Source organism: Somniosus microcephalus, chromosome 3 (genome assembly GCF_052327205.1).
Source record: "Somniosus microcephalus isolate GS21.2 chromosome 3, FLI_Smic_1.0, whole genome shotgun sequence".
Lineage (NCBI taxonomy): Eukaryota > Metazoa > Chordata > Chondrichthyes > Squaliformes > Somniosidae > Somniosus > Somniosus microcephalus.
The window spans coordinates 355767905-355789676 of NC_140989.1; the positions used below are offsets into that span (position 1 = coordinate 355767905).

The window sequence follows — 21772 nt, forward strand, 5'->3', positions numbered from 1 at the left end:
GGAGCTTGCTGTGCGCAAATTGGCTGCCATGTTTCCTACATTGCAACAGTGACTACATTTCAAAATTACTTCACTGGCTGTAAAGCGCTTTGGGACATCCTGAGATCGTTAAAGGCGCTATATAGCAAGGAAATGATGGTAAATTATAAATCACTGACTAGGCCTCAGCTGGAGTATTGTGTCCAATTCTGGGCACCGCACTTTAGAAAGGATGTCAAGGCCTTGGAGAAGGTGTGGAGCAGATTTACCAGAATGGTGACAGGGATGAAGGAATTTAGTTACATGGGGAGATTAGAGAAGCTGGGGTTGCTCCCCTTAGAGCAGAGAAGGTTAAGAGGAGATTTAATAGAGGTGTTTTTATAAGAGTAGATAGAGAAAAACTGTTTCCACTAAACAGAGGATACAAATTTAAGATAATTGCCAAAAAAACAGGGGGGAGATGAGGAGAATTTGTTGTTACATAACGAGCTGTTCTGATCCAGAATGCACTGCCTGAAAGGGTGATGGAAGCAGATTGAATAGTAACTGTGAAAAGGGAATTGGATAAATATTTTAAAAGGAAACATTTGCCGGGCAATGGGCCCGTCCATCCGTCCGGAGGTGCAGTGCCCAAAACTGAAAAGCGTACTCCAGATGGGATCTGACCAAGGCTCTGTACAACTGAAGCATTAGTTCCTCACTTTTGAATTCCAACCCTCTTGAGATAAAGACCTAATGAGATTCTCTTCTGGAGAATCTTATTAGCATACGCCAGAACTTAAAAACCAGCATGAAATCAGTGTAAACAATCGGGGCCGGAGGAAAACTTTGAACTTAGGTCACATTCCTTCTCTAAATTGCTTTTTAAGCATGAAAATTAAAGTTTGAGGCTTTCATTTATGTAGATCAGGTACAGCATTTTTAAGAAAATGCAATTGCAGAAGTTTTTCCAACTTTTAATACAAATAATTCTGATGCCATAAAGATGACTTTCAGTAAGCATCAGTGAGGATAGAGAAACAAAAATGATCAGAAAAGACCAGAGGAATGATGTGGGGTCCTGTTGTGCCTGAGGTTTTAGGTGCAAATTTACCCCCCCCCCATTCAGAACTGGCCTAAGTTCAGGATGTTTGCATGGTTAGCACCTTTGCATGGGGGCGAGGCTTTTTAATGAGCAGTGGAGGGTTTTGGCAGGAATTTTGCAGAATCGGCGGAAAAGAGCAAGGAAATTTGGGCAGAGTGCAAAAACGGACATCAAGTCACTTATGTCCAAATTTCCTTGAGCCGCAAATCGTCGTGCTTGCACCATTGCTTTGGCGCATGTTTCAGGCCAATGTATACATAAACGGAGTGACTGCTGCCAACGACAGGAAGCTGCGCAGAAGCGTTCTGCGCATAAATCTGTGGCGGTTTAAATATGACTGTCTAATAATATAGTCATATCGCAGGCCTAAATCTGTGGAATCTATGGAGCTATGGGCTGTGGTTTAATAAGAAAATTAATAAAAATGGGCGTTTACTGAGTTTTGCTGGCGCTGATTTTCTTTCCTGCCGTGGCTCTGTTCGGCAGCAGCGATCTCTTTTCACCACCCCCTCCCCTCCTTTTTCTCTGGGTGTGTTTTCTTTGTGATGGCGACAATATTTTATTTTCATTTAGCGAGCAACCGAAAAAAAAACGCTGAAATGGCGCACGCCACAACTACAACTTCGTTGGCAGCAGTCGCGTCCATACATAAATATATTCAGTGTATACTACATTTGTCAGCTTGGCTGAATAGGTAGCTCTCTCCCCTCCAAGTCAGAAGGCTCTGGGGTCAAATCTCACCCTAGGACCTGAGGGTAGAATCTAGGCTCACACTTCAGACACCGCATCGTCAGGGCTCTTGTTTTTCGGAGAAGTTGAACCAAGGCATGGTCTGGGTCTTCCAATAGCTTAGAACGTGAATAATCCCAGGGTACAATTTAAAGAGCAGGGAGTTCTAGAATCTGGGCCAACATTCCTTCCCAAAGCAAGGTCACAAAGAACAGATTATTCACTCGGTGATTGCCGTTTCTGGGACCCTCTATTCTGCAAAAGGGCTACTACATAATAAGCCATTGAACCTCAAAGTAATTCATTTAATATGCAGTGCTTTTGAGGCATTTCTAGAGTGTTTCATATACTCTCCAAGACCTTCTATTTAAATATCGCACTTTTAATAGCTTTTAAAAATCCAAAGAGGCTAATTTACTGATCAATGACGCATCATCGCCCCACCAATCTTCTAAAGAGAAGCCACTGCTTTGATCTTTGATTAAATAAAATATCAAAACAAAGCCTCCTCGGAAAGGTCCATTTCACAGACACTCACTTCAATTCAAACGGACGATTCAAAGCCTTCTGCCCGAACTGCTTACACATTCCTTTTTATCTAAAATAGACGGCAAGTATTATGACTGTCGTCTTCCCTTTAGAAGTAGGTGTTGGTGCACGTATGCATGTCAAGGACACAGTCGGGCCTTTTTTGCTCCCTACAAGGTCAACCAACAGTCACCGTCTAAGCTCGCACATGAAGAATGGCCACTTGGGTGAGCAGAGAGAGCCGGAGCAAACGCCTTCAAGAGGAGAAGGAGGGAAGAAAAGTAACTAGTACACTAGTCAAACAAATAATTACAGGTGGGAGGAGGCTGTTCAACTCATCCTTCTGTGGAGATGATACAAATGGTATGTTGGTGAGAGGGTTCGAGTACAGGAACAAGAATGTCTTGCTGCAGTTGTACAGGGCCTTGGTGAGACCACACCTTGAGTATTGTGTGCAGTTTTGGTCGCCTTATCTGAGGAAGGATGTTCTTGCCATGGAGGGAGTGCAGCGAAGATTCACCAGGCTGATACCTGGGATGGCAGGAATGACGCATGAGGAGAGATCGGGTCGATTGGGCTTGTACTCGCTGGAGTTTAGAAGAATGAGGGGGGATCTCATTGAAACTTATAAAATTCTAACAGGACTGGACAGACTAGATGCAGGAAGGATGTTCCCGATGGCGGGGGAGTCCAGAACCAGGGGTCACAGTCTAAGGATAAGGGGTAAGCCATTTAGGGCAAAGATGAGGAGGAATTTCTTCACCCAGAGAGTGGCGAACCTGTGGAATTCTCTACCACAGAAGGCAGTTGAGGCCATTTCATTAAATATACTGTATTCAAGAAGGAGTTAGATATATTTCTTAAGGCTACAGGGATCAAGGGATATGGGGAGAAGGCAGGGACAGGGTACTGAGTTTGGATGATCAGCCATGATCTCATTGAATGGCGGAGCAGGCTCGAGGGGCCGAATGGCCTACTCCTGCTCCTATCTTCTATGTTTCTATGTTTCCCCATCAGCGTCTACCTGCCTCTTGAGCAACTCTGACATTTCATGACCCTGAAACACTTGTGGGAGTTGAAACCATTACCACTGACCTCTGTCAGACGGAAAATGCCTCCCCGGCCATTCTTTGCGCATCAAGAACTGGTTTGAAAACAAAGTCAAAAGTTGGTGATTTTGCTGATTGGTAGTTAGTTCTACACTGGAAATAAAGAGAAGACATTCTACTCCATGTAACCAGCAATACAGCACCACTCACAATAAGAAAAGCAAAGGAGGAAAAAAAAGAGGACTTGCTCATACATAGCCGCTTTCATATCCGCTTGAGGTCCCAACGCGCTTTACAACCAATCAAGTACTTTCTGAAGTGTAGTCACTATTCCTGTGCAGGCAACCGAGGCAGCCAATTCGCACACGGCAAGGCTCAGGGAACAGTAAAATAAATGAGCAGTTAATCTGCTCTTGCGGCATTGTTTGAGGGAGGAATGTTGACCAGGAGATCCAACAGTGCATACATTGAGGTGCTTAAGATGATTAAAGGATTTGCTAGGGTAGACAGAGAGAAACTATGTCCTCTGGTGGCGGGGGGGGGGGGGGGGGTCCAGAGCAAGGGGGCATAACCTTAAAATTAGAGCCAGGCCGTTCAGGGGTGATGTCAGGAAGCACTTCTTCACACAAAGGGTGGTGGTAATCTGGACCTCTCTCCACCAAAAGGCTGTTGAGGCTGGGGGTCAACTGAAAATGTCAAAAACCGAGATTGACAGCTTTTTGTTAGGTAAGAGTATTAAGGGTTATGGAACCAAGGCGGGTAAATGGAGTTAAGATATAGATCAGCCATGATCCAACTGAGTGGCGGAATAGGCTCGAGGGGCCTACTCCTGTTCCAATGTACACACATGCAACACTGTTGCTGGCCTAATGATAAAGTCTCTCTTTCTTATGGTATATCCAGCATTTTGTCTTTATTTCATACATCCAACATTTGCAAGTTGTTTTATTTTATAAAAATCGCTTTAATGAAGCCCGCTTCCTAAGGGAGCTATTAAATTATTCAAGTGTTGCTGAGGACCTTAATTAATAAGATGCAGAAATCGCTCCTGGACCTAATTGTCAGGTACTTCACAAAAACCTCAGACTGACAAATTCTTTATTTTATCTAAGTTTCCCCCAACTTCCTCTCCTGGGACCTCAGGTCTTTGCTTACTAGCTTCGCTCAGCTGGCAAATCGAGCTACTTTCATATTCGGCCTCAGTTTTGGTGTGGATGCCAGGGAAACTGGTGCCGGTGATCATTTTCTTCACCAGATCAAGCTTCCTTATCCCGGGGGTACATTCGGAACCAGCGAGAAACTTAATCTACGAGTCTGCCACGTGAATAAGCGAGACTGATTTCTCAGGAAAGGTGGTTTCTCGGAATCAGAAATTAAATAAGTGCTGGTATTAAAACAGAAGCGGTCTAAAAAAAAAAAAAACAACGCACGTCTGCACAGCGCTCCTCGTGTGAATCTAGACGATGCTTCAGAGGTCAGTCGTGTTTAAAGTCATCAAGCTTTCTCTACGTGCTGTGTTCCTTTGCTTCAAAATAACTTTTTTTTTTTTGGGAAGAAAGGTACCACACTCAAAATGACCTCTGGAGCTTCCTGCTGAGAGAAAATGGCTTCTTTTCTTTGGGTCTGCATGAAGTATAATCAAGACAATGCAGCTCATTACTGATGGAGGGTTGCATGTAGGCAATTGGTCACTAAGCAACACTCAGAATGACAGTAATGAAGTAGTACAAGATATGCTACTGCATGAACGCACAGTAGATTCCTGGAATAATGCTCAATTCTAGGCTCATAAAATGTTACACTGGTTAAATAATGGCTCATCTGTCGGCCGTGGCTCAGTGGGTAGCACTCTCACCTCTGAGTCAGAAGGTCGTGGATTCAAGCCCCACTCCAGAGATTTGAGCACATAATCCAGGCGGACAAGTAATTGCAGTAGAGGGAGGGCAGCGCTGATGTAGCTGCCATCTTTTGTACAAGACGTTAAACCGAGGCCCTGCCTGCCCCCTCTCAGGTGGGGGGGTGAAAGATCTCATGACACTGGGCCAGAAATTAGGGTCGGGTGCTTGCCGCGCGTGCAAGCCCCCGATCTGCGCTCACCCTGCGCGCTGACATCTGAAGCCCGGGCCTGCTTGCATTTCCTGCCACTGGCCCGGTTCCGATGTCGGCGCGATGTGCTTACCTGATCCAGCGGCGTAGTTAGTGCGATGTGCCGGCTGGGATCAGGTGAGCACTCTGCAGCCAATCAGGGGAGGGGAAACTCATTCATGAGTTTGATAGTAAAGACTGTCAAACTCATGAAAAGTACGGGCGCCCAAAAGACTAGTTTAACTTTAATTAAAATTTTAAAAAAATCCCAATAATTAAATAAACTATAAATAACTTTAAAAAACTATTTAAAACAATTAATAAAATTTTTGAAAAATTTTTTTTTTTACGAATTCGGGTCTAAAAATAAACTTACCTTACTGTAAAGTCCTTAAAAACAATGAAGCTGTGGAAAAAATGTAATAATTTTAAATAATAGACCACTTACCTTCAAGAATCCACTGCTTACGCCTCCTTTTTTCATTTCCAAAAAGTTCAGTCCCTTGCACACGCGCAAACCTGTCTAAACGAAGGAAGTTCAACGCGTGCGCGCAGAGTCCTGCGCGCACGCGTTGGACCTCTTAACCCCTTAGTTCGATGGAGAGGAAATGCCAGTTTCCCGCGCATGCGCTGTGCATGCTGGAATCCGGCACTTCCAACGGGCCCATGCGCGAGTACACCGTCCGTACTCACGCGTTGGGACCGGAATTACTGCACCACTATTTCGAAGAGGAGCAGGGGAGTTCTCCCTGCTGTCCTGACCAATATTTATTCCCCCCCAAAAAAAATTATCTGCTCATCATCACATTGCAGTTTTTTGGGAGCTTGCTGTGCACAAGTTGGCTGCTGCGTTTCCCTACATTACAACAGTGACTACATTTCCAAAAAAGTACTTCATTGGCTGCAAAGCACTTTGAGACGTCCTGAGGTCGTGAAAGGCGCTATATGAATGCAAATCCTTTCATTTACTTTCCCATTATGGCTCCTTCATCACACCAAAAAAAAATGGGCATTCCCCATCCAATTCCTACTGGATAAAACCGCCTCAACTCGAAACTAAATTGACAATGTCACTCACAGAAGCCACGGGATGGCTGGGGCAGGTAATGCAAAGAATGTTGCACTGCTGCGGTAGGGGCTATTCTGGGGTTTGGGGCGGAGAGACATTCTTGTGACAGAGTGGAGGCATCTTTAATCTGCATCTAACCCAGGAGTATTTGATGCCAACATATGTTGTCCAAAATGAAAAATGCGCCATTCCCCAGAACGAACATCTCTCACCTGGAGCACTAAATTAATAAAATCTATCGCTGTGTCTATAGCCTTAGTAACACGGGGATTAAAACCAGCTAACTAAACCAGAGTTCAGTTATTAACTTTAATCCCAAGTCTATATTGTCATTTCATCACGTTTTTAAATCACCCACTATTGTGAATACTGATCGAGAATTTTAAAAACACCAACCTTGCCAGTAAAATCCTGCTGAAAGGCAATAATATTTCAGGCTTTTTTCGCATGAGCTTTCAGAATCTTGTATAAATATGCAGACTAACTGAATTATGTGAGGATGAGAAGGTTGCCTGGGATGGGAAATCACTGATTAAAAAAAAAAAGACTTGCATTTATATAGCGCCTTTCACAACCCCTCCAGTCTCTAAATTGTCAGACTGCTTGTCCGACATAGAGTCCTGGTTGGGCAGAACATTCCTCAGAGTAAACATTTGGAAGACCAAAGCCAATGTCTTCGGTCCCCGCCACAAACTCCGTTCCCTCGCCACCGACTGTCGCCCTTCCTAGCAGCTGTCCGAGGCTGAACCAGACTGTTCACAACCTTGCTGTCGTATTTGACTCGGAGCTGAGCTTCCAACCACACATCTGCTCCATCAGCAAAACCGCCTACTTCCACCTCCATAACCTCACCCGACTCCGCCCCTACCACAGCTCATCTGCTGCTGAAACCCTCATCCATGCCTTAGTTACCTCTAGACTTGACTATTCCAACGCACTCCTGGCTGGCATAGAAACATAGAAGATAGGAGCAGGAGTAGGCCATTCGGCCCCTTGAGCCTGCTCCGCCATTCAATGCAATCATGGCTGATCATCCAAACTCAGTACCCGGTCCCTGCTTTCTCCCCATACCCCTTGATCCCTTTAGCCTCAAGAAATATATCCAACTCCTTCTTGAATATATTTAATGTATTGGCCTCTACGGCCTTCATCTTCCACCCAACATAAACTTAAGCTCATCCAAAACTCTGCTGCTGATATCCTAAATCGCACCAAATCCCACTCACCCGTCACCCCCGTGCTCACTCACCTACATTGGCTCCCAGTCTGGCAATGCCTCAATTTTAAAATTCTCATCCTGGTTTTCAAATTGCTCCGTGGCCTCGCCCCTCCCTATTGATGTAACCTCCTCCAGCCCTACAACCCTCCGAGATCTCCGCGCTTCAATACTGGCATCTTGCGTACCCCTGATTTTAATCGCTCCACCTTTGGCGGCCGTGCCTTCAACTGTCTCGGCCCTGAACTCTGGAATTCCCTCCCTAAACCTCTCCGCCTCTCTCTCTCTCTCTCTCACAACTCCTTTAAGATGCTCCTTAAAACATACCTCTTTCACCAAGCTTTTGGTCATCTGTACTAATCTCTCATGTGGCTCTCTATCAAATTTTGTTTGATAACGCTCTTGTGAAGCGCCTTGGGACTTTTTAACGACGTTAAAAAAAGGTGCTATATAAATGCAATTAGTTGTTGTTGCCCACTTCAGAACTACCCAAAATGCTTTACAGCCAATGGAGTATGTTTGAAGTGTAGTCACTGTTGTAATGTAGGAAACAATCTAATATTCTGCAGCAGAAAAATAGATGATTGTGGAGTTCAGTGAATCAGATGGCTTTAATGCAGGACACGACATGAAGCTACAAATAAGAGGATGGGATGGACCGTGTCTCTGCACCATTCGGCAGCGTGGCTGATGAATCACAGGTCAACTATGGTACATTTCAAACATTAAAAAAGGATAAAGACTTGCATTTGTACAGCGCCTTATCACATCTTTCCGAAACATCTCCAATTAAATTCACTGCATGTGAAAAGTTTTGAGGACGTTATTATGTTGACACAACAGCCATTTTGCACATAGCAATAACTCAGCAATGAGATGAATGACCAGTCCATCTGTTTCTGTCGGTAGTGTTTGAGGCAGAAATGTTGACCGGGAGCACTCAATACTCTATTTTGTATTGCAGTATATGACATGTGGTAAGTGTAGTGTGCTTGAGAGCAAGAGGTGACTTTGGATCTATGCTTCCCAAAGCTCTCCACCACTAGGGGTTTGCTAGTGTCATGTCTGGGTCTGTTGTAGACTAATTGATAGAGATTGATTGCTACGGTTAGTCAACAACTTCATTATCGTTCCACCGTACTATGCAACTACCAGGATGGTAGAAGGCCAACTGGATGGGCCTTGATCTTTTTCCATCTAGCAGTTCCTACGTTCTTCAAATAGCGCCACAGGATCTTTAACACCCACCTCAACAGCCAGACAGGGGCATTCGAGGACAGACACCGTGCCCACTCCATCCGCCACCCAGACATTGTAGAGCTTCCTTATATTGTGTTCCAGTCCTGGAGTGGGGCTCAACCCCACAAACTTCACTTGACTCAGAAGTATCAACTAAACCAAGTTGACACACCAATAATTGTGGAGGACCTAGGACTGACCGCTTAGCCCTGTATACCCAATAATGTGCATTTATCAAGAAAAAAGAATTTCCACAATGCCATTTCAAATAAGATAGCAAAATACCGCAGATGTTGGAAATCCGAAATAACAACAGAAAATGCTGGAAAAACTCAGCAGGTCAGGCAACATCCATGGAGAGAAATTTGAGTTTCGGGTCGAACCCTTCTTCAAAACTAGAAGTGTCTCTTCTACTTCTTTTGTCTCTTTCACTTCTTTTGTCCGATCGCAGCCCTGCCTTCGATCTATTTTCTTTTCTTTCCAGTTTTGAAGAAGGGTTCGACCCTCAACTCAAATTTCTCTCCACGGATGTTGCCTGACCTACTGAGTTTTTCCAGCATCTTCTGTTGTTATTTGCCATTTCAAATAACTTGGACATATATTTGAAAAGGAAGAATTTGCAGGGCTGTGGGAAAAGAGGTCTGCTGTATGATTCTAACTTTGGCATTGCCGTACTATCATAGAATGATACAGCACAGGAGGCGGCCATTCGGCCCATCGTGCCTGCTCTTTGAACGAGCTATCCAATTAGTCCCTACAGTCATATTCCTCATTAGAATTTTCCCCCACCCACACTTACTTCCCTGCTCTCCTGAAAGCAATAGTAACTAACGGCACCGTTTTAGGGGCAGCTGCAGCCCTTCGCTACTTCGCCATTCTTCATGTCTGACCCTGGACTGAGGAGGCTGGAGTCCTCTGCCTTTGCTCTCACCAGCCCGCGAATCCCCCGCCCCCAGCCCCCCCCATTGAAATGAATGAGTGGAGAATCCCGATCCCAGCACTGGGGTCCTATTCTTATCACAGCTGAGCCGGAGCTTATACTCATGGAAAGCTTACACTTATACAGCACCTTCCACAACCTCAAGATGTCCCAAAGTGCTTTACAGCCAATGAAGGTCTTTTGCAATGTAGTCACTGTTGTAATGTAGGAAACGCGACAGCCAATTTGCACACAGCAAGCTCCCACAATCAGCAATGAGCTAAATGACCAGATACAGGAAACTTTCTGGTATCCGGCACGGATGGGACCGACGTGGTGCCGGTTCATCAACAATTCCGGATAACCGAATGCTATAGTAAAAGATACGGAGCTCAGAGCTCCGTATAAAGCAACAAACCCTGTTGCAGCTTCAAAACAATCGGCACAAGTTGCAAGCGTCTCTGTAGCTTAGCAACAGCTTCAGCTACACCCTTGCACAGCAACAAATGGAGTAAAAAAAGTAATAAAAGTAAAAAAAAGTTACCTGAACCGACTCCTGAATTTTGCCGGTGGATAGAGCGTTCCGGTTATTTAGGGGCCGGTTAATCGAAAGTTTCCTGTAATCTGTTTTAGTGATGGGGGTTGATGGATAAATATCGGCAAGGACACCAGGAGAGAACTCCCCTGCTTTTCTTCAAATAGTGAAATGGGAGCTTTTACGTCCACCCGAGGGGGCTGGCGGGTCATCGGTTTAACATCTCGGTCAAAAGACGGCACCTCCGACAGTCCAGCGTTCCCTCAGTACTGCACTGGAGTGTCAGCCGAGATTAGGTGGAGTCTCTGGAGTGGAACTGGAACTCACGACCTTCTGACTCAACAACTTGTATTTGTATAGCGCCTTTAACGTAGTAAAACATCCCAAGGCGCTTCACAGGACTATTATAAAAGACAACAAATTTGACACCGAGCCACATAAGGAGAAATTAGGACAGATGACCCAAAGCTTGGTCAAAGAGGTAGGTTTTAAGGAGCGTCTTAAAGGAGGAAAGAGAGGTAGAGAGGCGGATAGGTTTAGGGAGGGAATTCCAGAGCTTAGGGCCTTGACAACAGAAGGCACGGCCACCAATGGTTGAGCGATTATAATCAGGGATGCTTAGGAAGGCAAAATTAGAGGCACGCAGATATCTCGGGGGGGTTGTGGGGCTGAAGGTGATTAGAGAGATAGGAAGGGGTGAGGCCATGGAGGGATTTGAAAACAAGGATGAGAATTTTGAAATCGAGGTGTTGCTTAACCAGGAGCCAATGGAGGTCAGCGAGCCCAGAGGTGATGAGTGAACGGGACTTGGTGTGAGTGTTGTTGAGTATTGTATGCAGTTTTGGTCGCCTTATCCGAGGAGGGAGTGCAGCGAAGATTCACCAGGCTGATACCTGGGATGGCAGGAATGACATATGAGGAGAGATTGGGTCGATTGGGCATATACTCGCTGGAATTTAGAAGAATGAGAGGGGATCTCATTGAAATTTATAAAATTCTAACAGGACTAGACAGACTAGATGCAGGAAGGATGTTCCCGATGGTCGGGGAGTCCAGAACCAGTCTAAGAATAAGGGGTAAGCCATTTAGGACAGAGATGAGGAGGAATTTCTTCACCCAGAGAGTGGTGAACCTGTGGAATTCTCTACCACAGAAGGCAGTAGAGGCCAATTCATTAAATATATTCAAGAAGGAGTTGGATATATTTCTTAAGGCTAAAGGGATCAAGGGATATGGAGAGAAGGCAGGGACAGGGTACTGAATTTGGATGATCAGCCATGATCTCATTGAATGGCGGAGCCGGCTCGAGGGGCCGAATGGCCGACTCCTGCTCCTATCTTCTATGTTTCTATGTTTGGACACGGGCAGCCGAGTTTTGGATGACCTCAAGTTTACATAGGGTGGAATATGGGAGGCCAGTCAGGAGTGCGTTGGAATAGTCAAGTCTAGAGGTAACAAAGGCATGGATGAGGGTTTCAGCAGCGGATGAGCTGAGGCAAGGGTGGAGGCGGGTGATGTTACGGAGGTAGAAATAGGCGGTCTTAGTTATGCTGCGGATATGTGGTCGGAAGCTCATTTCAGGGTCAAATATGACACCAAGGTTGCGACTCAGGCAAGTGTAAAACCGACTGATCCACGGCTGACACCTTCATAGGAATAACCCAATAGAATCTCCCTGCATCAAGGCTACTTACCAAGTCGTTCATGTTATTCTGGCTGGCTGGGCGAATATCTTCTAAAAATTCAAGGAGATAATAAGTGTATCTGTCCATCAGATGGACCCCGATGGCGAGATCTGGCTGGTGCTAGTAGAAAGACAGATAAAACATTAAGTAGTCTGTAGGAAAAGAAGTGAGATTTCTATCAGTGTGAAAGCCTGTGAGATAACTCGACTATTTAGAGGCTGTGTCACTCTTCAACAACGAATAATTAGACTCGCCTCAAACTGTTCAGTAACTAATAAAGTTCAACAGTCCTGGTGAACAACTCTGCTGACAGTGACAGCTGAAACCATCCAGAAACAATATCAAGTATGTCAGCCTTCCCCTCCCGCTTTTGAAAAGATTTACGAGAATGGTTCCAGGGATGAGAGAATTCAGTTACGTGGATAGACTGGAGAAGCTGGGGTTGTTCTCCTTAGAGCAGAGAAGATTGAGAGGAGATTTGACAGAGGTGTTCAAAATCATGAGGGGTCTGGACAGAGTAGAGAGAAACTGTTCCCATTGGCAGAAGGGTCGAGAACCAGAGGCCACAGATTTAAGGTGATTGGCAGAAGAACCAAAAGCGACACGAGGGAAACTTTTTTACGCAGCAAGTGGTTAAGATCTGGAATGCACTGCCTGAAAGGATAGCGGAGGCAGATTCAATCTTATCTTTCAAAAGGGAGTTGGATAAGTATCGGAAGGAAGGAAAAAAATTTGCAGGGCTACGGGGAAAGGGTGGGGGAGTGGGACTGGCTGAAAGTCGGAAGGGCTCGACGGGCCAAATGGCCTTCTTTCATGTTGTAACAATTCTATGATAACTAGTGGGGTGCCGCAAGGATCAGTGCTTGGGCCTCAGCTATTTACAATCTATATTAATGACTTAGATGAAGGGACCGTGTGCATTGTATCCAAGTTTTCTAACGATGCAAAGCTAGGTGGGAAAGTAAGCTATGAGGAGGACACAAAGAACCTGCAAAGGGATATAGACAGGTTAAGTGAGTGGGCAATAAGGTGGCAGATGGAGTATAATGTGGGGAAATGCGAGGTTATTCACTTTGGTAGGAAGAATAGCAAAACAGAATATTTTTTAAAATGTGAGAAACTATTAAATGTTGGTGTTCTCGTACACGAAACACAGAAAGCTAGCGTGCAGGTACAAGCAGCAATTAGGAAGGCAAATCCTATGATGAGAGATCGAGTAGATTGGGCCTACACTCTCTGAAGTTTAGAAGAATGAGAGGTGATCTCATTGAAACATAAGATTCTGAGGGGGATTGACAGGGTAGATGCTGGGAGGTTGTTTCCCCTGGTTGGACAGTCTAGAACTAGGAGGCACAGTCTCAGGATAAGGGGTCGGCCATTTAAGACTGAGATGAGGAAGAATTTCTTCACTCAGAGGGTTGTGAATCTTTGGAATTCTCTACCCCAAAGGGCTGTGGATGCCGAGTCATTGAGTGTATTCAAGGCTGAGATAGATAGATTTTGAGACTCTAGGGGAATTAAGGGATGCGGCAATCAAGTGGGAAAGTGGAGTTGAGGTCGAAGATCAGCAAAGATCTTATTGAATGGCAGAGCAGGCTCGAAGGGCCGTATGTCCTACTCCTGTTCTTCCTAACCCCTTATAATGTCTTTACTCTCTCTGGAATCTGTCCCTAACTGCTATCAGTGTTTCTCTGTAGCACACCTTTGAGGCAGCACAGTACCCATCTGTAGGTCTGCTATCAAGCTCTGGTTGAGCTGAATTTTTCTGTAGCTTAAACATGGGTAATTAGAGTTAAGTCACAGATCAGCCATGATCTCATTGAATGGTGGAACAGGCTCGAGGGGTTAAATTGCTGACCCCCTGTTCCTATGTTCCCAAGTGAAGCCAGCACCTCCTCCAGCCCTACAACCTTCAGATCTCTGCGCTCCTCCAATTCTGCAATCTTGCGCATCTCCGATTTCTTTCGCTCCACCATCGGCGGCTGTGCCTTCAGCCGTCTAGGCCCGAAGCTCTGGAAGTCCCTCCCTAAACCTCTCCGCCTCTACCTCGCTCTCCTCCTTGAAGACGCGCCGTAAAACCTACCTCTTTGACCAAGCTTCCGGTCACCTGTCCTAATAACTCTTTACGAGGCTTGGTATCAAATTGTGTCTGATCACACTCCTGTGAAGCACCTTGGGGCGTTTTACTATGTTAAAGGCGCTGTATAAATGTAAGTCGGTGGTGTTGGATAAGCCAAAATTTCCTCAAGTGTTAAAGTGAAGACAGCACTCGTATGTCTGTGGCTTCGACTCTATCAACCAGCCTGGCTGGCTGGCTGGCTGACTGACCCTGAAGGGGATGTGGTGCAAGCATAGGCTCTCTGTTATGTTCTGTCAAACATCTGACCCATAACCACTCACACACCTACCTCATTTCCACCACTGCCTACTTTGTGCATTCATCCCTTGAAGATATTTTTTTCCCCCCAAACGTTCTCCTCACCGACCCTCCACCTTTCCACTCTTCACTAACTTTAGTTCACCTCTTCGGTCTACACAAAGACCCCGCCCCCCACATACTCCATCATTGCCAAGTTCCATGGATCACTGCGACCTAGTCCGCAAGTCCCTCACTGGACTCGCCCCACCATTTGGGAAATCTTGCACCCTACCCCCTAACCCATTTGCTTCTGTCTCTCCTACTCTTGATTGCTCCCTGCTCCATCTTCAGATGTTAAATATCAGAGTGAATAGTGATACTGCTGTGTCAGCCAGTGAGTTCGAGGCAGGGCGGGACTTGTGGTTTTAATTTACTCAAACTACAGCAAACAAGAGTCTAGTTACTCAACAGAGTGCAGCAAACTCATGACCAAAGCAACAACAACTTGTATTTATATAGCACATTTAACGTAGCAAAACGTCCCACGGTGCATCACAGGAGTATTATAAGACAAAAATTTGACACCGAGCCACATAAGGAGATATTAGGACAGGTGACCAAAAGCTTGCTCAAAGAGGTAGGTTTTAAGGAGCATCTTAAAGGAGGAGAGTGAGGTAGAGAGGCGGAGAGGTTTAGGCAGGGAATTCCAGAGCTTAGGGCCTAGGCAACAGAAGGCATGGCTGCCAAAGGTGGAGTGATTAAAATCAGGGATGCGCAAGAGGCCCGAATTAGACTTCAGAGATCTCTGAGGGTTGTGGGGCTGCAGGAGGATACAGAGATAGGGAGGGGCAAGTCCATGGAGGGATTTGAAAACAAGGATGTGGATTTTAAAATTGAGGCGCTGTCAGACCAGGAGCCAGTGTACGTCAGAAGCTACAGCCAACAATGTCTCCCGAGTATAGCAGGATTATTTCTCCAGCAACATGCAGCAAGTGGAAGATAGTTACATTAAACAAAACAATCCGTTACTTTCAGCAGTGCGGTCTCCAGGTGTGATCGATGGGGGGAATTACCCATTCATCTCCATTCTGGCTGGGACACTAAGTGCAGCCATTAAATATTTCAGCCACTACACCCCTGTGGAACTCCTTTCCAAAACTATTCTGCCTTCCTGAAAATCCTCTCTCTGAAAGTCTTCCACCTCAATCCCAAAAGATTCACTTCACTTGATTATCAGTATCCATCTCTCTCCACTTCTAAAGCACGTGCCGGCCTAGATTACGCACTCAAGTCTCCGGAATGGGGCTGAGTGCTACCACTGAGCCAAGGCTGACTGCATCGGCAGAGAGAAAAGACTGGTTAACAATTTGAGTGCAGATCATTCATCAAAACTGGGGACTAGAAGATTTATCTTTCAGTTTCCAGCTTTAATGAATAAAGAACTTGCATTTATATAGCACCTTTCACGACCTCAGGATGTTCTCAAAGCGCTTCACAGCCAATTAAGTACTTTTGAAGTGTAGTCACTGCTGTAATGTAGGAAACGCGGCAGCCAATTTGAGCACAGCAAGCTCCCACAAGCAGCAATGAGATAACGACCAGATAATTTTTTTTTTTTAGTGGCGTTGTTTGAGGATTAAATATTGGCCAGGACACCGGGGAGAACTCCCCCCTGCTCTTTTTCAAATAGTGTCATGGGGTCTTTTACATGCACCCGAGGGGGCAGACGGGACTTCGGATTAACATCTCATCCAAAAGACGGCACCTCCAAATCGGTGCAGCACTCCCTCCGTACTACACCAGAGTGTCAGCCTGGATTTTGTGCTCCGAGGTAGAACCTGAACGCACAACCTTCTGAGGCGCGAGTGCTACCCACCGAGCCACGGCTGACACCACAAGGGTCGGTTTTGGCTCCATTACACTTTTCAATTTTTAAACGACCTAGACTCAGGTGTAGGGAGCAGCATTACAAAGTTTGCAGATGATACGAAACTTGACAACGTAAGTAGATAGTGATGAGGACAGTTGGAGACTTCAGGATGACAGACAGGATGGTGAAATGGGCAGAAGCACGACGGATGGAGTCCAATGCGGAGAAGTGTGAAGTGATGCACTTTGGGAGGACTAATGCAGAAAGGCAGTATACTATAAATGGCACCATTTTGAAAAGTGTAGATGAGCAGAGAGACCTTAGTGTCCATGTACACAAATCCTTGAAGGTGGCAGGGCAATTTGATAAGGTGGTTAAAAAAGCATATGGGTTATTTGGGTTTATAAATAGAGGCATGGCATATAAAAGCGAAGAGATCATGCTAGAACTTTATAAATCAATGGTTAGGTCTCAACTGGAGTATTGTGGGCAATTCTGGGCACCACACTTCAGGAAAGATGTCAAGGCCTTAGGAAAAGGTACAGAAGAGGTTTACCAGGATTTTATCAGGAATGAGGGGCTTCAGTTAGGAGGAGAAGTTGGAAAAGGTTAGGACTGTTCTCCTTAGAACAGAGAAGGTCAAGAGGTGACCCAATAGATGTTTTCAAGATGATGAGAGGTTTTGATAAGAGTCGAGAGAGAAAAACTATTCCCTCTGGCGAGTGGGTCAATAACCAGAGGTCATAGATTTAAAATCATTGGCAAAAGATCTAGAGGGGAGAGGAGGAGAATTTTTTTTCCCCCACTCAAGAGTGTTGTTGGGATCTGAAAAACTCTACCTGAGAAGGTGGTGGAAGATGATTCCATAAATAATTTTAAAAGGGAGTCGGACAGGTACCCGAGGATGAGGAACTTGCAGGGTTACGGACAAAAAGCGGGGGGTGGGACTAAGCACGACTGCTCTTTCAAAGAGCCGGCACAGGCACGACGGGCCGAATGGCCTCCTTCTGTGCTGTAAGATTCCATGATTCTGCAAGGGCATGAACCAGGAACAACTGTCTTTTCCCTCTTCAGAAGCTTGCTGCATATTTTCTCCATTTCCTGTTTCTATACACATTATCAATCAATCATATATTTAACAGAGCTACAAACTTACTGAAAGGGAGTCCTCCCCAATCTGGCTGCTAGCCAGAGCCATAATGTTAGGAGAATAGAATTTTTCATACATGGAGGCCCCCTGGCAAGTATCAATGATGAAAAGCAATTCATGGTACCTGGAGAAAGCAAACACTCATCAGTCTTATAGCAAAGCCGCTGCCTTGTTTCATTCTGTACATTCAAACCAGTCTCCGCAAGCTCCCCTCTCTCCTAGACCATTGGAGCAGGAATGAAAACAGCCGGTAGCTCTCAAGTCATGAAAGGACTTACATTTATATAGCGCTTTTCACAACCTCAGGATGTCGCAAACCGCTTTACAGCCAATTAAGTACTTTAGAAGTGTATTCACTGTTGTAATGTAGGAAACACAGCAGCCAAATTGGCGCACAGCAAGCTCCCACAAACAGCAATAATGACGCAGATCTTACACAGCCAACCGAGGGGGCATGCGGGGCCTCAGTTTAACGCCTCATTCAAAAGACGGCATTACCGACATTGCAGCACTCCCTCAGTAGTCAGCTGTGGCTCAGTTGGTAGCACTCTCGCCTCTCGAGTCAGACAGCCGTGGGTTCAAGCCCCACTCCAGGGACTGGAGCACAAAAATCTAGGCTGACCCTCCAGTGCAGTAGATCAAACAGAGGCTCTCTCAGGTGAGCGTAAAAGATCTCATGGCACGATTTCAAAAAAGAGCAGGGGAGTTATCCCTGGTGTCCTGGCCAATATTTATCCCTCAATCAACATCATTAAAACAGATTATCTGGTCATTATCACATTGCTGTTTGTGGGAGTTTGCTGTGCGCCAATTGGCCGCTGCGTTTCCTACATTACAAAATTGATTACACTTCAAAATTAGTTAATTTGCTGTAAAGCGCTTTGGGACGTCTTGAGGTCATGAAAGGCGCTATATAAATGCAAGTCGTTCTTTCAGTACTGCACTGAAGTGTCAGCCTAGATATTGTGCTCAAGTTTCTGGAGTGGGACTTCGAACCCACGACCTTCTGACTCAGAGGCAAGAACGCTACCACAGAGGCACGGCTGACACATACAACTTACTCTGAACACCATCGGTGTTAATTTAGTCCTAAAATAATTTTAATTTTATTATCTGAACCTCAAGTTTTAGCCTTTTCCATTTATAAAAGCCGATTCCCTGATCACACATTCACAGCAAGGAGTGGCAATTGCAGCGACTGCTGGTTGAGAAATTGCAGCCCAATACCCCTCATTTTCCATCAACTGAAATGGATGGAAAACGAAGGCCTGAGATTTCGCTTTGAGCATTCCCATGGAGTATGCCTGATCAGGGAACCAGCTCCATAATCTTGAGAAGAAATTGGTTTTCAGTGAATTCGTTTTCTTTTTAAGCTCCCAAATTTTAGTCAGTATTTTCAGCTTGGGAAAAAGTCTTAGTAGGAAATTTGGGGTTTTGATTTCACCAGAGACATTTCACAAGTCGTTTGAAAATTTCAGTCACCATTATTGCTTCACTCTGCACGTAGCTCATAAGGGCAGAAGTGAGAAGAGAAAAATAAATCTGGCTTTCAATGAAAACCTTTACTCATCTATTTCAACCTCCAACATCTGGTCCAGAAGTTGTGGATGACTGACTGATTCTGGAATTAAGCAAAGCTTAAAACATTGGTCCATCGCGAAGACTGATCTGGTGGCTCCACTTTCGTTTTAGGAGTTGACGTAAGAAAACTACTAGGCACTTGGTCTAAGCATTAAAGAAAGCTTTAATCAACTGTTTTACAACATGGAGGTCTAGTTGTGTCCTTCACTAGTTCCTGTTAAGAATGTCCTGCACAAGCTGGGCCCGTGCCCGAGTATTTATACTCTCCCTGGACAGCGCCACTCGTAGGCCGCTCAGTATTATTTCATAAGTCTTTTCATGAATGGCTGATTCATGTCATGAGTCATATGAAAATTTACTTCTAATTTTAATTTAGTGATGAAAATACAGCAACTGTGGTGAACGACTATTTTTCTTCTTACTTTAACCAACTAACAAAGTACACGTTCGAGCGAGAGGAGGGGTCAAATATTCCCGTTAAAACAGTAGGTTCTGTTTGCCTCTCGGCAGGACACAGGTCGGAAGGAGTGTGCGGTACACAGGTGATCCCGCGACCCCGCACTCCCAGCGGAGAGCAGCGCCCGCATGTGGTCCATCTGAGAGAACTGGGTGTGGACAACCAACGGCTTTCTGCCCATCAAAATCAGATGTAAAAAAAAAATTAAATCACGGGCTGCACTACCTGCGAGCACCGTGTCCCTCTGGGAGTGCCCGATTGCAAAATAACTTCTTATACGTCTATCCAGCCAAGAATAGCAGTCAGCTTTTACCTTCTCTTTTGCCACATCTGCTCAAATGCATCTCCAAGTTCAACATTTGTAATTTCTTCGGAATCCTGGAATTTTAGGAACCCATTGCCACCGTGTCCTTCAATTAAAACAAAAAGTGATAATCATGCACAAAATAATATGAGGCGTGTAAAGACAGTCATGTCAGTTGGCAGCACTCTTGCTGCTAGGTCAGAAGGTTGTGTCAGGGCTCGAGAGCACAATCCAAACTGACACTTCGTGTGGCACCCATTAGGGGTGCCTCCAAATGAGACATTAAACTAAAATCCTGGTCTCCCAGTTCAGGTCGACAGTAAAAGCTTAATGGGAAGGTGGTGTTGTTGGTATTCTGTGAGGGCATCAAGTTTGCTGAAAGGATGTTAAGTCATCCAAACCGATCTAGCGATAATTGTCTTTTTCTCCCCTCAGTTCATTATAAAACAAACAGTCTCTTCTTTTTTGAAACCTGCAGCGAGAGAGAAAGTACTTGCATTTATATTGTGCTTTTGATATCCTCAGGACATCCCAAAGTGTTATACCACCAACTGCAGACAGATGAGATTCCGTTAAGTTGGCCAGTGTGTTGTATATGTTATAAAAGAACTGTATTTATATAGCGCCTTTCAAAATCTCAGGACGTCCAATGAAGCACTTTTGAAGTGTAGTCACTGTTGCAATGTAGGAAACGCGACAGCCAATTTGTGCACAGCAAGCTCCCACAAACAGCGATGGGATAATCTATTTTAGGTGTTGGCTGAGAGATAAATATTGGCCAGGACACCGGGAAGAACTCCACTGCTCTTCTTCGAAATAGTGCCGCGGGATCTTTTACCTTCACCCGAGAGCCAGTTCACAAATTCTAACAGGTTACGTGTAAATATAGCGAGCACAGCCGCGGCTTGTTAGAACATACTCGAGAAGATAGTGCACTGAAACCACTGTACTTTCTTTTCATGGATTGAACCGACAACCTCTGGACAGTGTCGGCCGTGACTCAGTGGGTAGCACTCTCGCCTCAGAGTCATGAAGGTTGTGGGTTCAAGTCCCACTCCAGAGACTTGGGCACAAAAATCTAGGCCGACACTCCAGTGCTGTACTGAGGGAGTGCCGCACTGTCGGAGTAGCTGGCTTTTGGATGAGACGTTAAACCGAGGCCCTGTCTATCCTCTCGGGTGGACGTAAGAGATCCCATGGTGCTATTTCGAAGCAGGCGAGTTATCCCTGATGTCCTGGCCAATAGTTATCCTTCAAATCAACCTCACTAAAATAGATTATCTGGTCGTTATCACATTGTTGTTTATGGGCAAATTGGCTGCCGCGTTTCCTACATTGCAACAGTGACTACACTCAAAAAGTACTTCATTGGCTGTAAAGCACTTTGGGATGTCCTGAGGTCGTGAAAGGCGCTATATAAATGCAAGTCTTTCTGTATTGCTAGCCCAGTATCATAAGCTCCCCACCACCATCGCACCTACCGGTCATGTAGATGAGAATGTTACTCCTGTCATCTGAAAGTAGGCGCTTGGAACGGGGAGTGCTGGGAGGAAGCCGGCCCGTTAACACCCTTAAGAAGTTCTCAACAGTAACCTGAGAATAAAGCAGAAATAATTGAAGCCAACATTCTCCCCCGTGTCCCGGCCAACATCCCTCCTTCAACCAACACCGCCAGGAACAAATTAGGCCGTGATTGGTCTCGCTATTGTTTGTGGGATCTGGCTGCTGCTGCATTTACCCACATAGCAACAGACACTTGTACGTCAAAGTTATTCGCTGAATGTTTTGAGAGATTGGGGAGATGTGATAATGTGCAAATAAACGCAATTCTTTTTACTGTAAGTAAATTTGGGTCTTTTTGTGATCATCAAGGTGCTAGAGGTCAGTGCTGGGTACACGGTGTCGGTATCGAGCACTTCCAGGTCAGATGCAGA

The 21772-nt window shown here is 45.3% G+C and overlaps 1 protein-coding gene across 3 annotated transcripts in view; it reads right to left on the reverse strand.

Annotated features, from left to right (window-relative positions):
* pigk (phosphatidylinositol glycan anchor biosynthesis, class K) overlaps window positions 1-21772 on the reverse strand; it is a 125502-nt gene that overhangs the window by 78147 nt on the left and 25583 nt on the right. For all 3 annotated transcript variants that reach the window (XM_085983450.1, XM_085983449.1, XM_085983451.1), the window contains exons 5-8: window positions 21320-21431; window positions 19848-19944; window positions 17503-17620; window positions 12127-12237 (exon numbers count right to left, since the gene is read on the reverse strand). In XM_085983450.1, the coding sequence (XP_085839576.1) occupies window positions 12127-12237; window positions 17503-17620; window positions 19848-19944; window positions 21320-21431 (438 nt within the window). The remainder of the gene's footprint in view (window positions 1-12126; window positions 12238-17502; window positions 17621-19847; window positions 19945-21319; window positions 21432-21772) is intronic.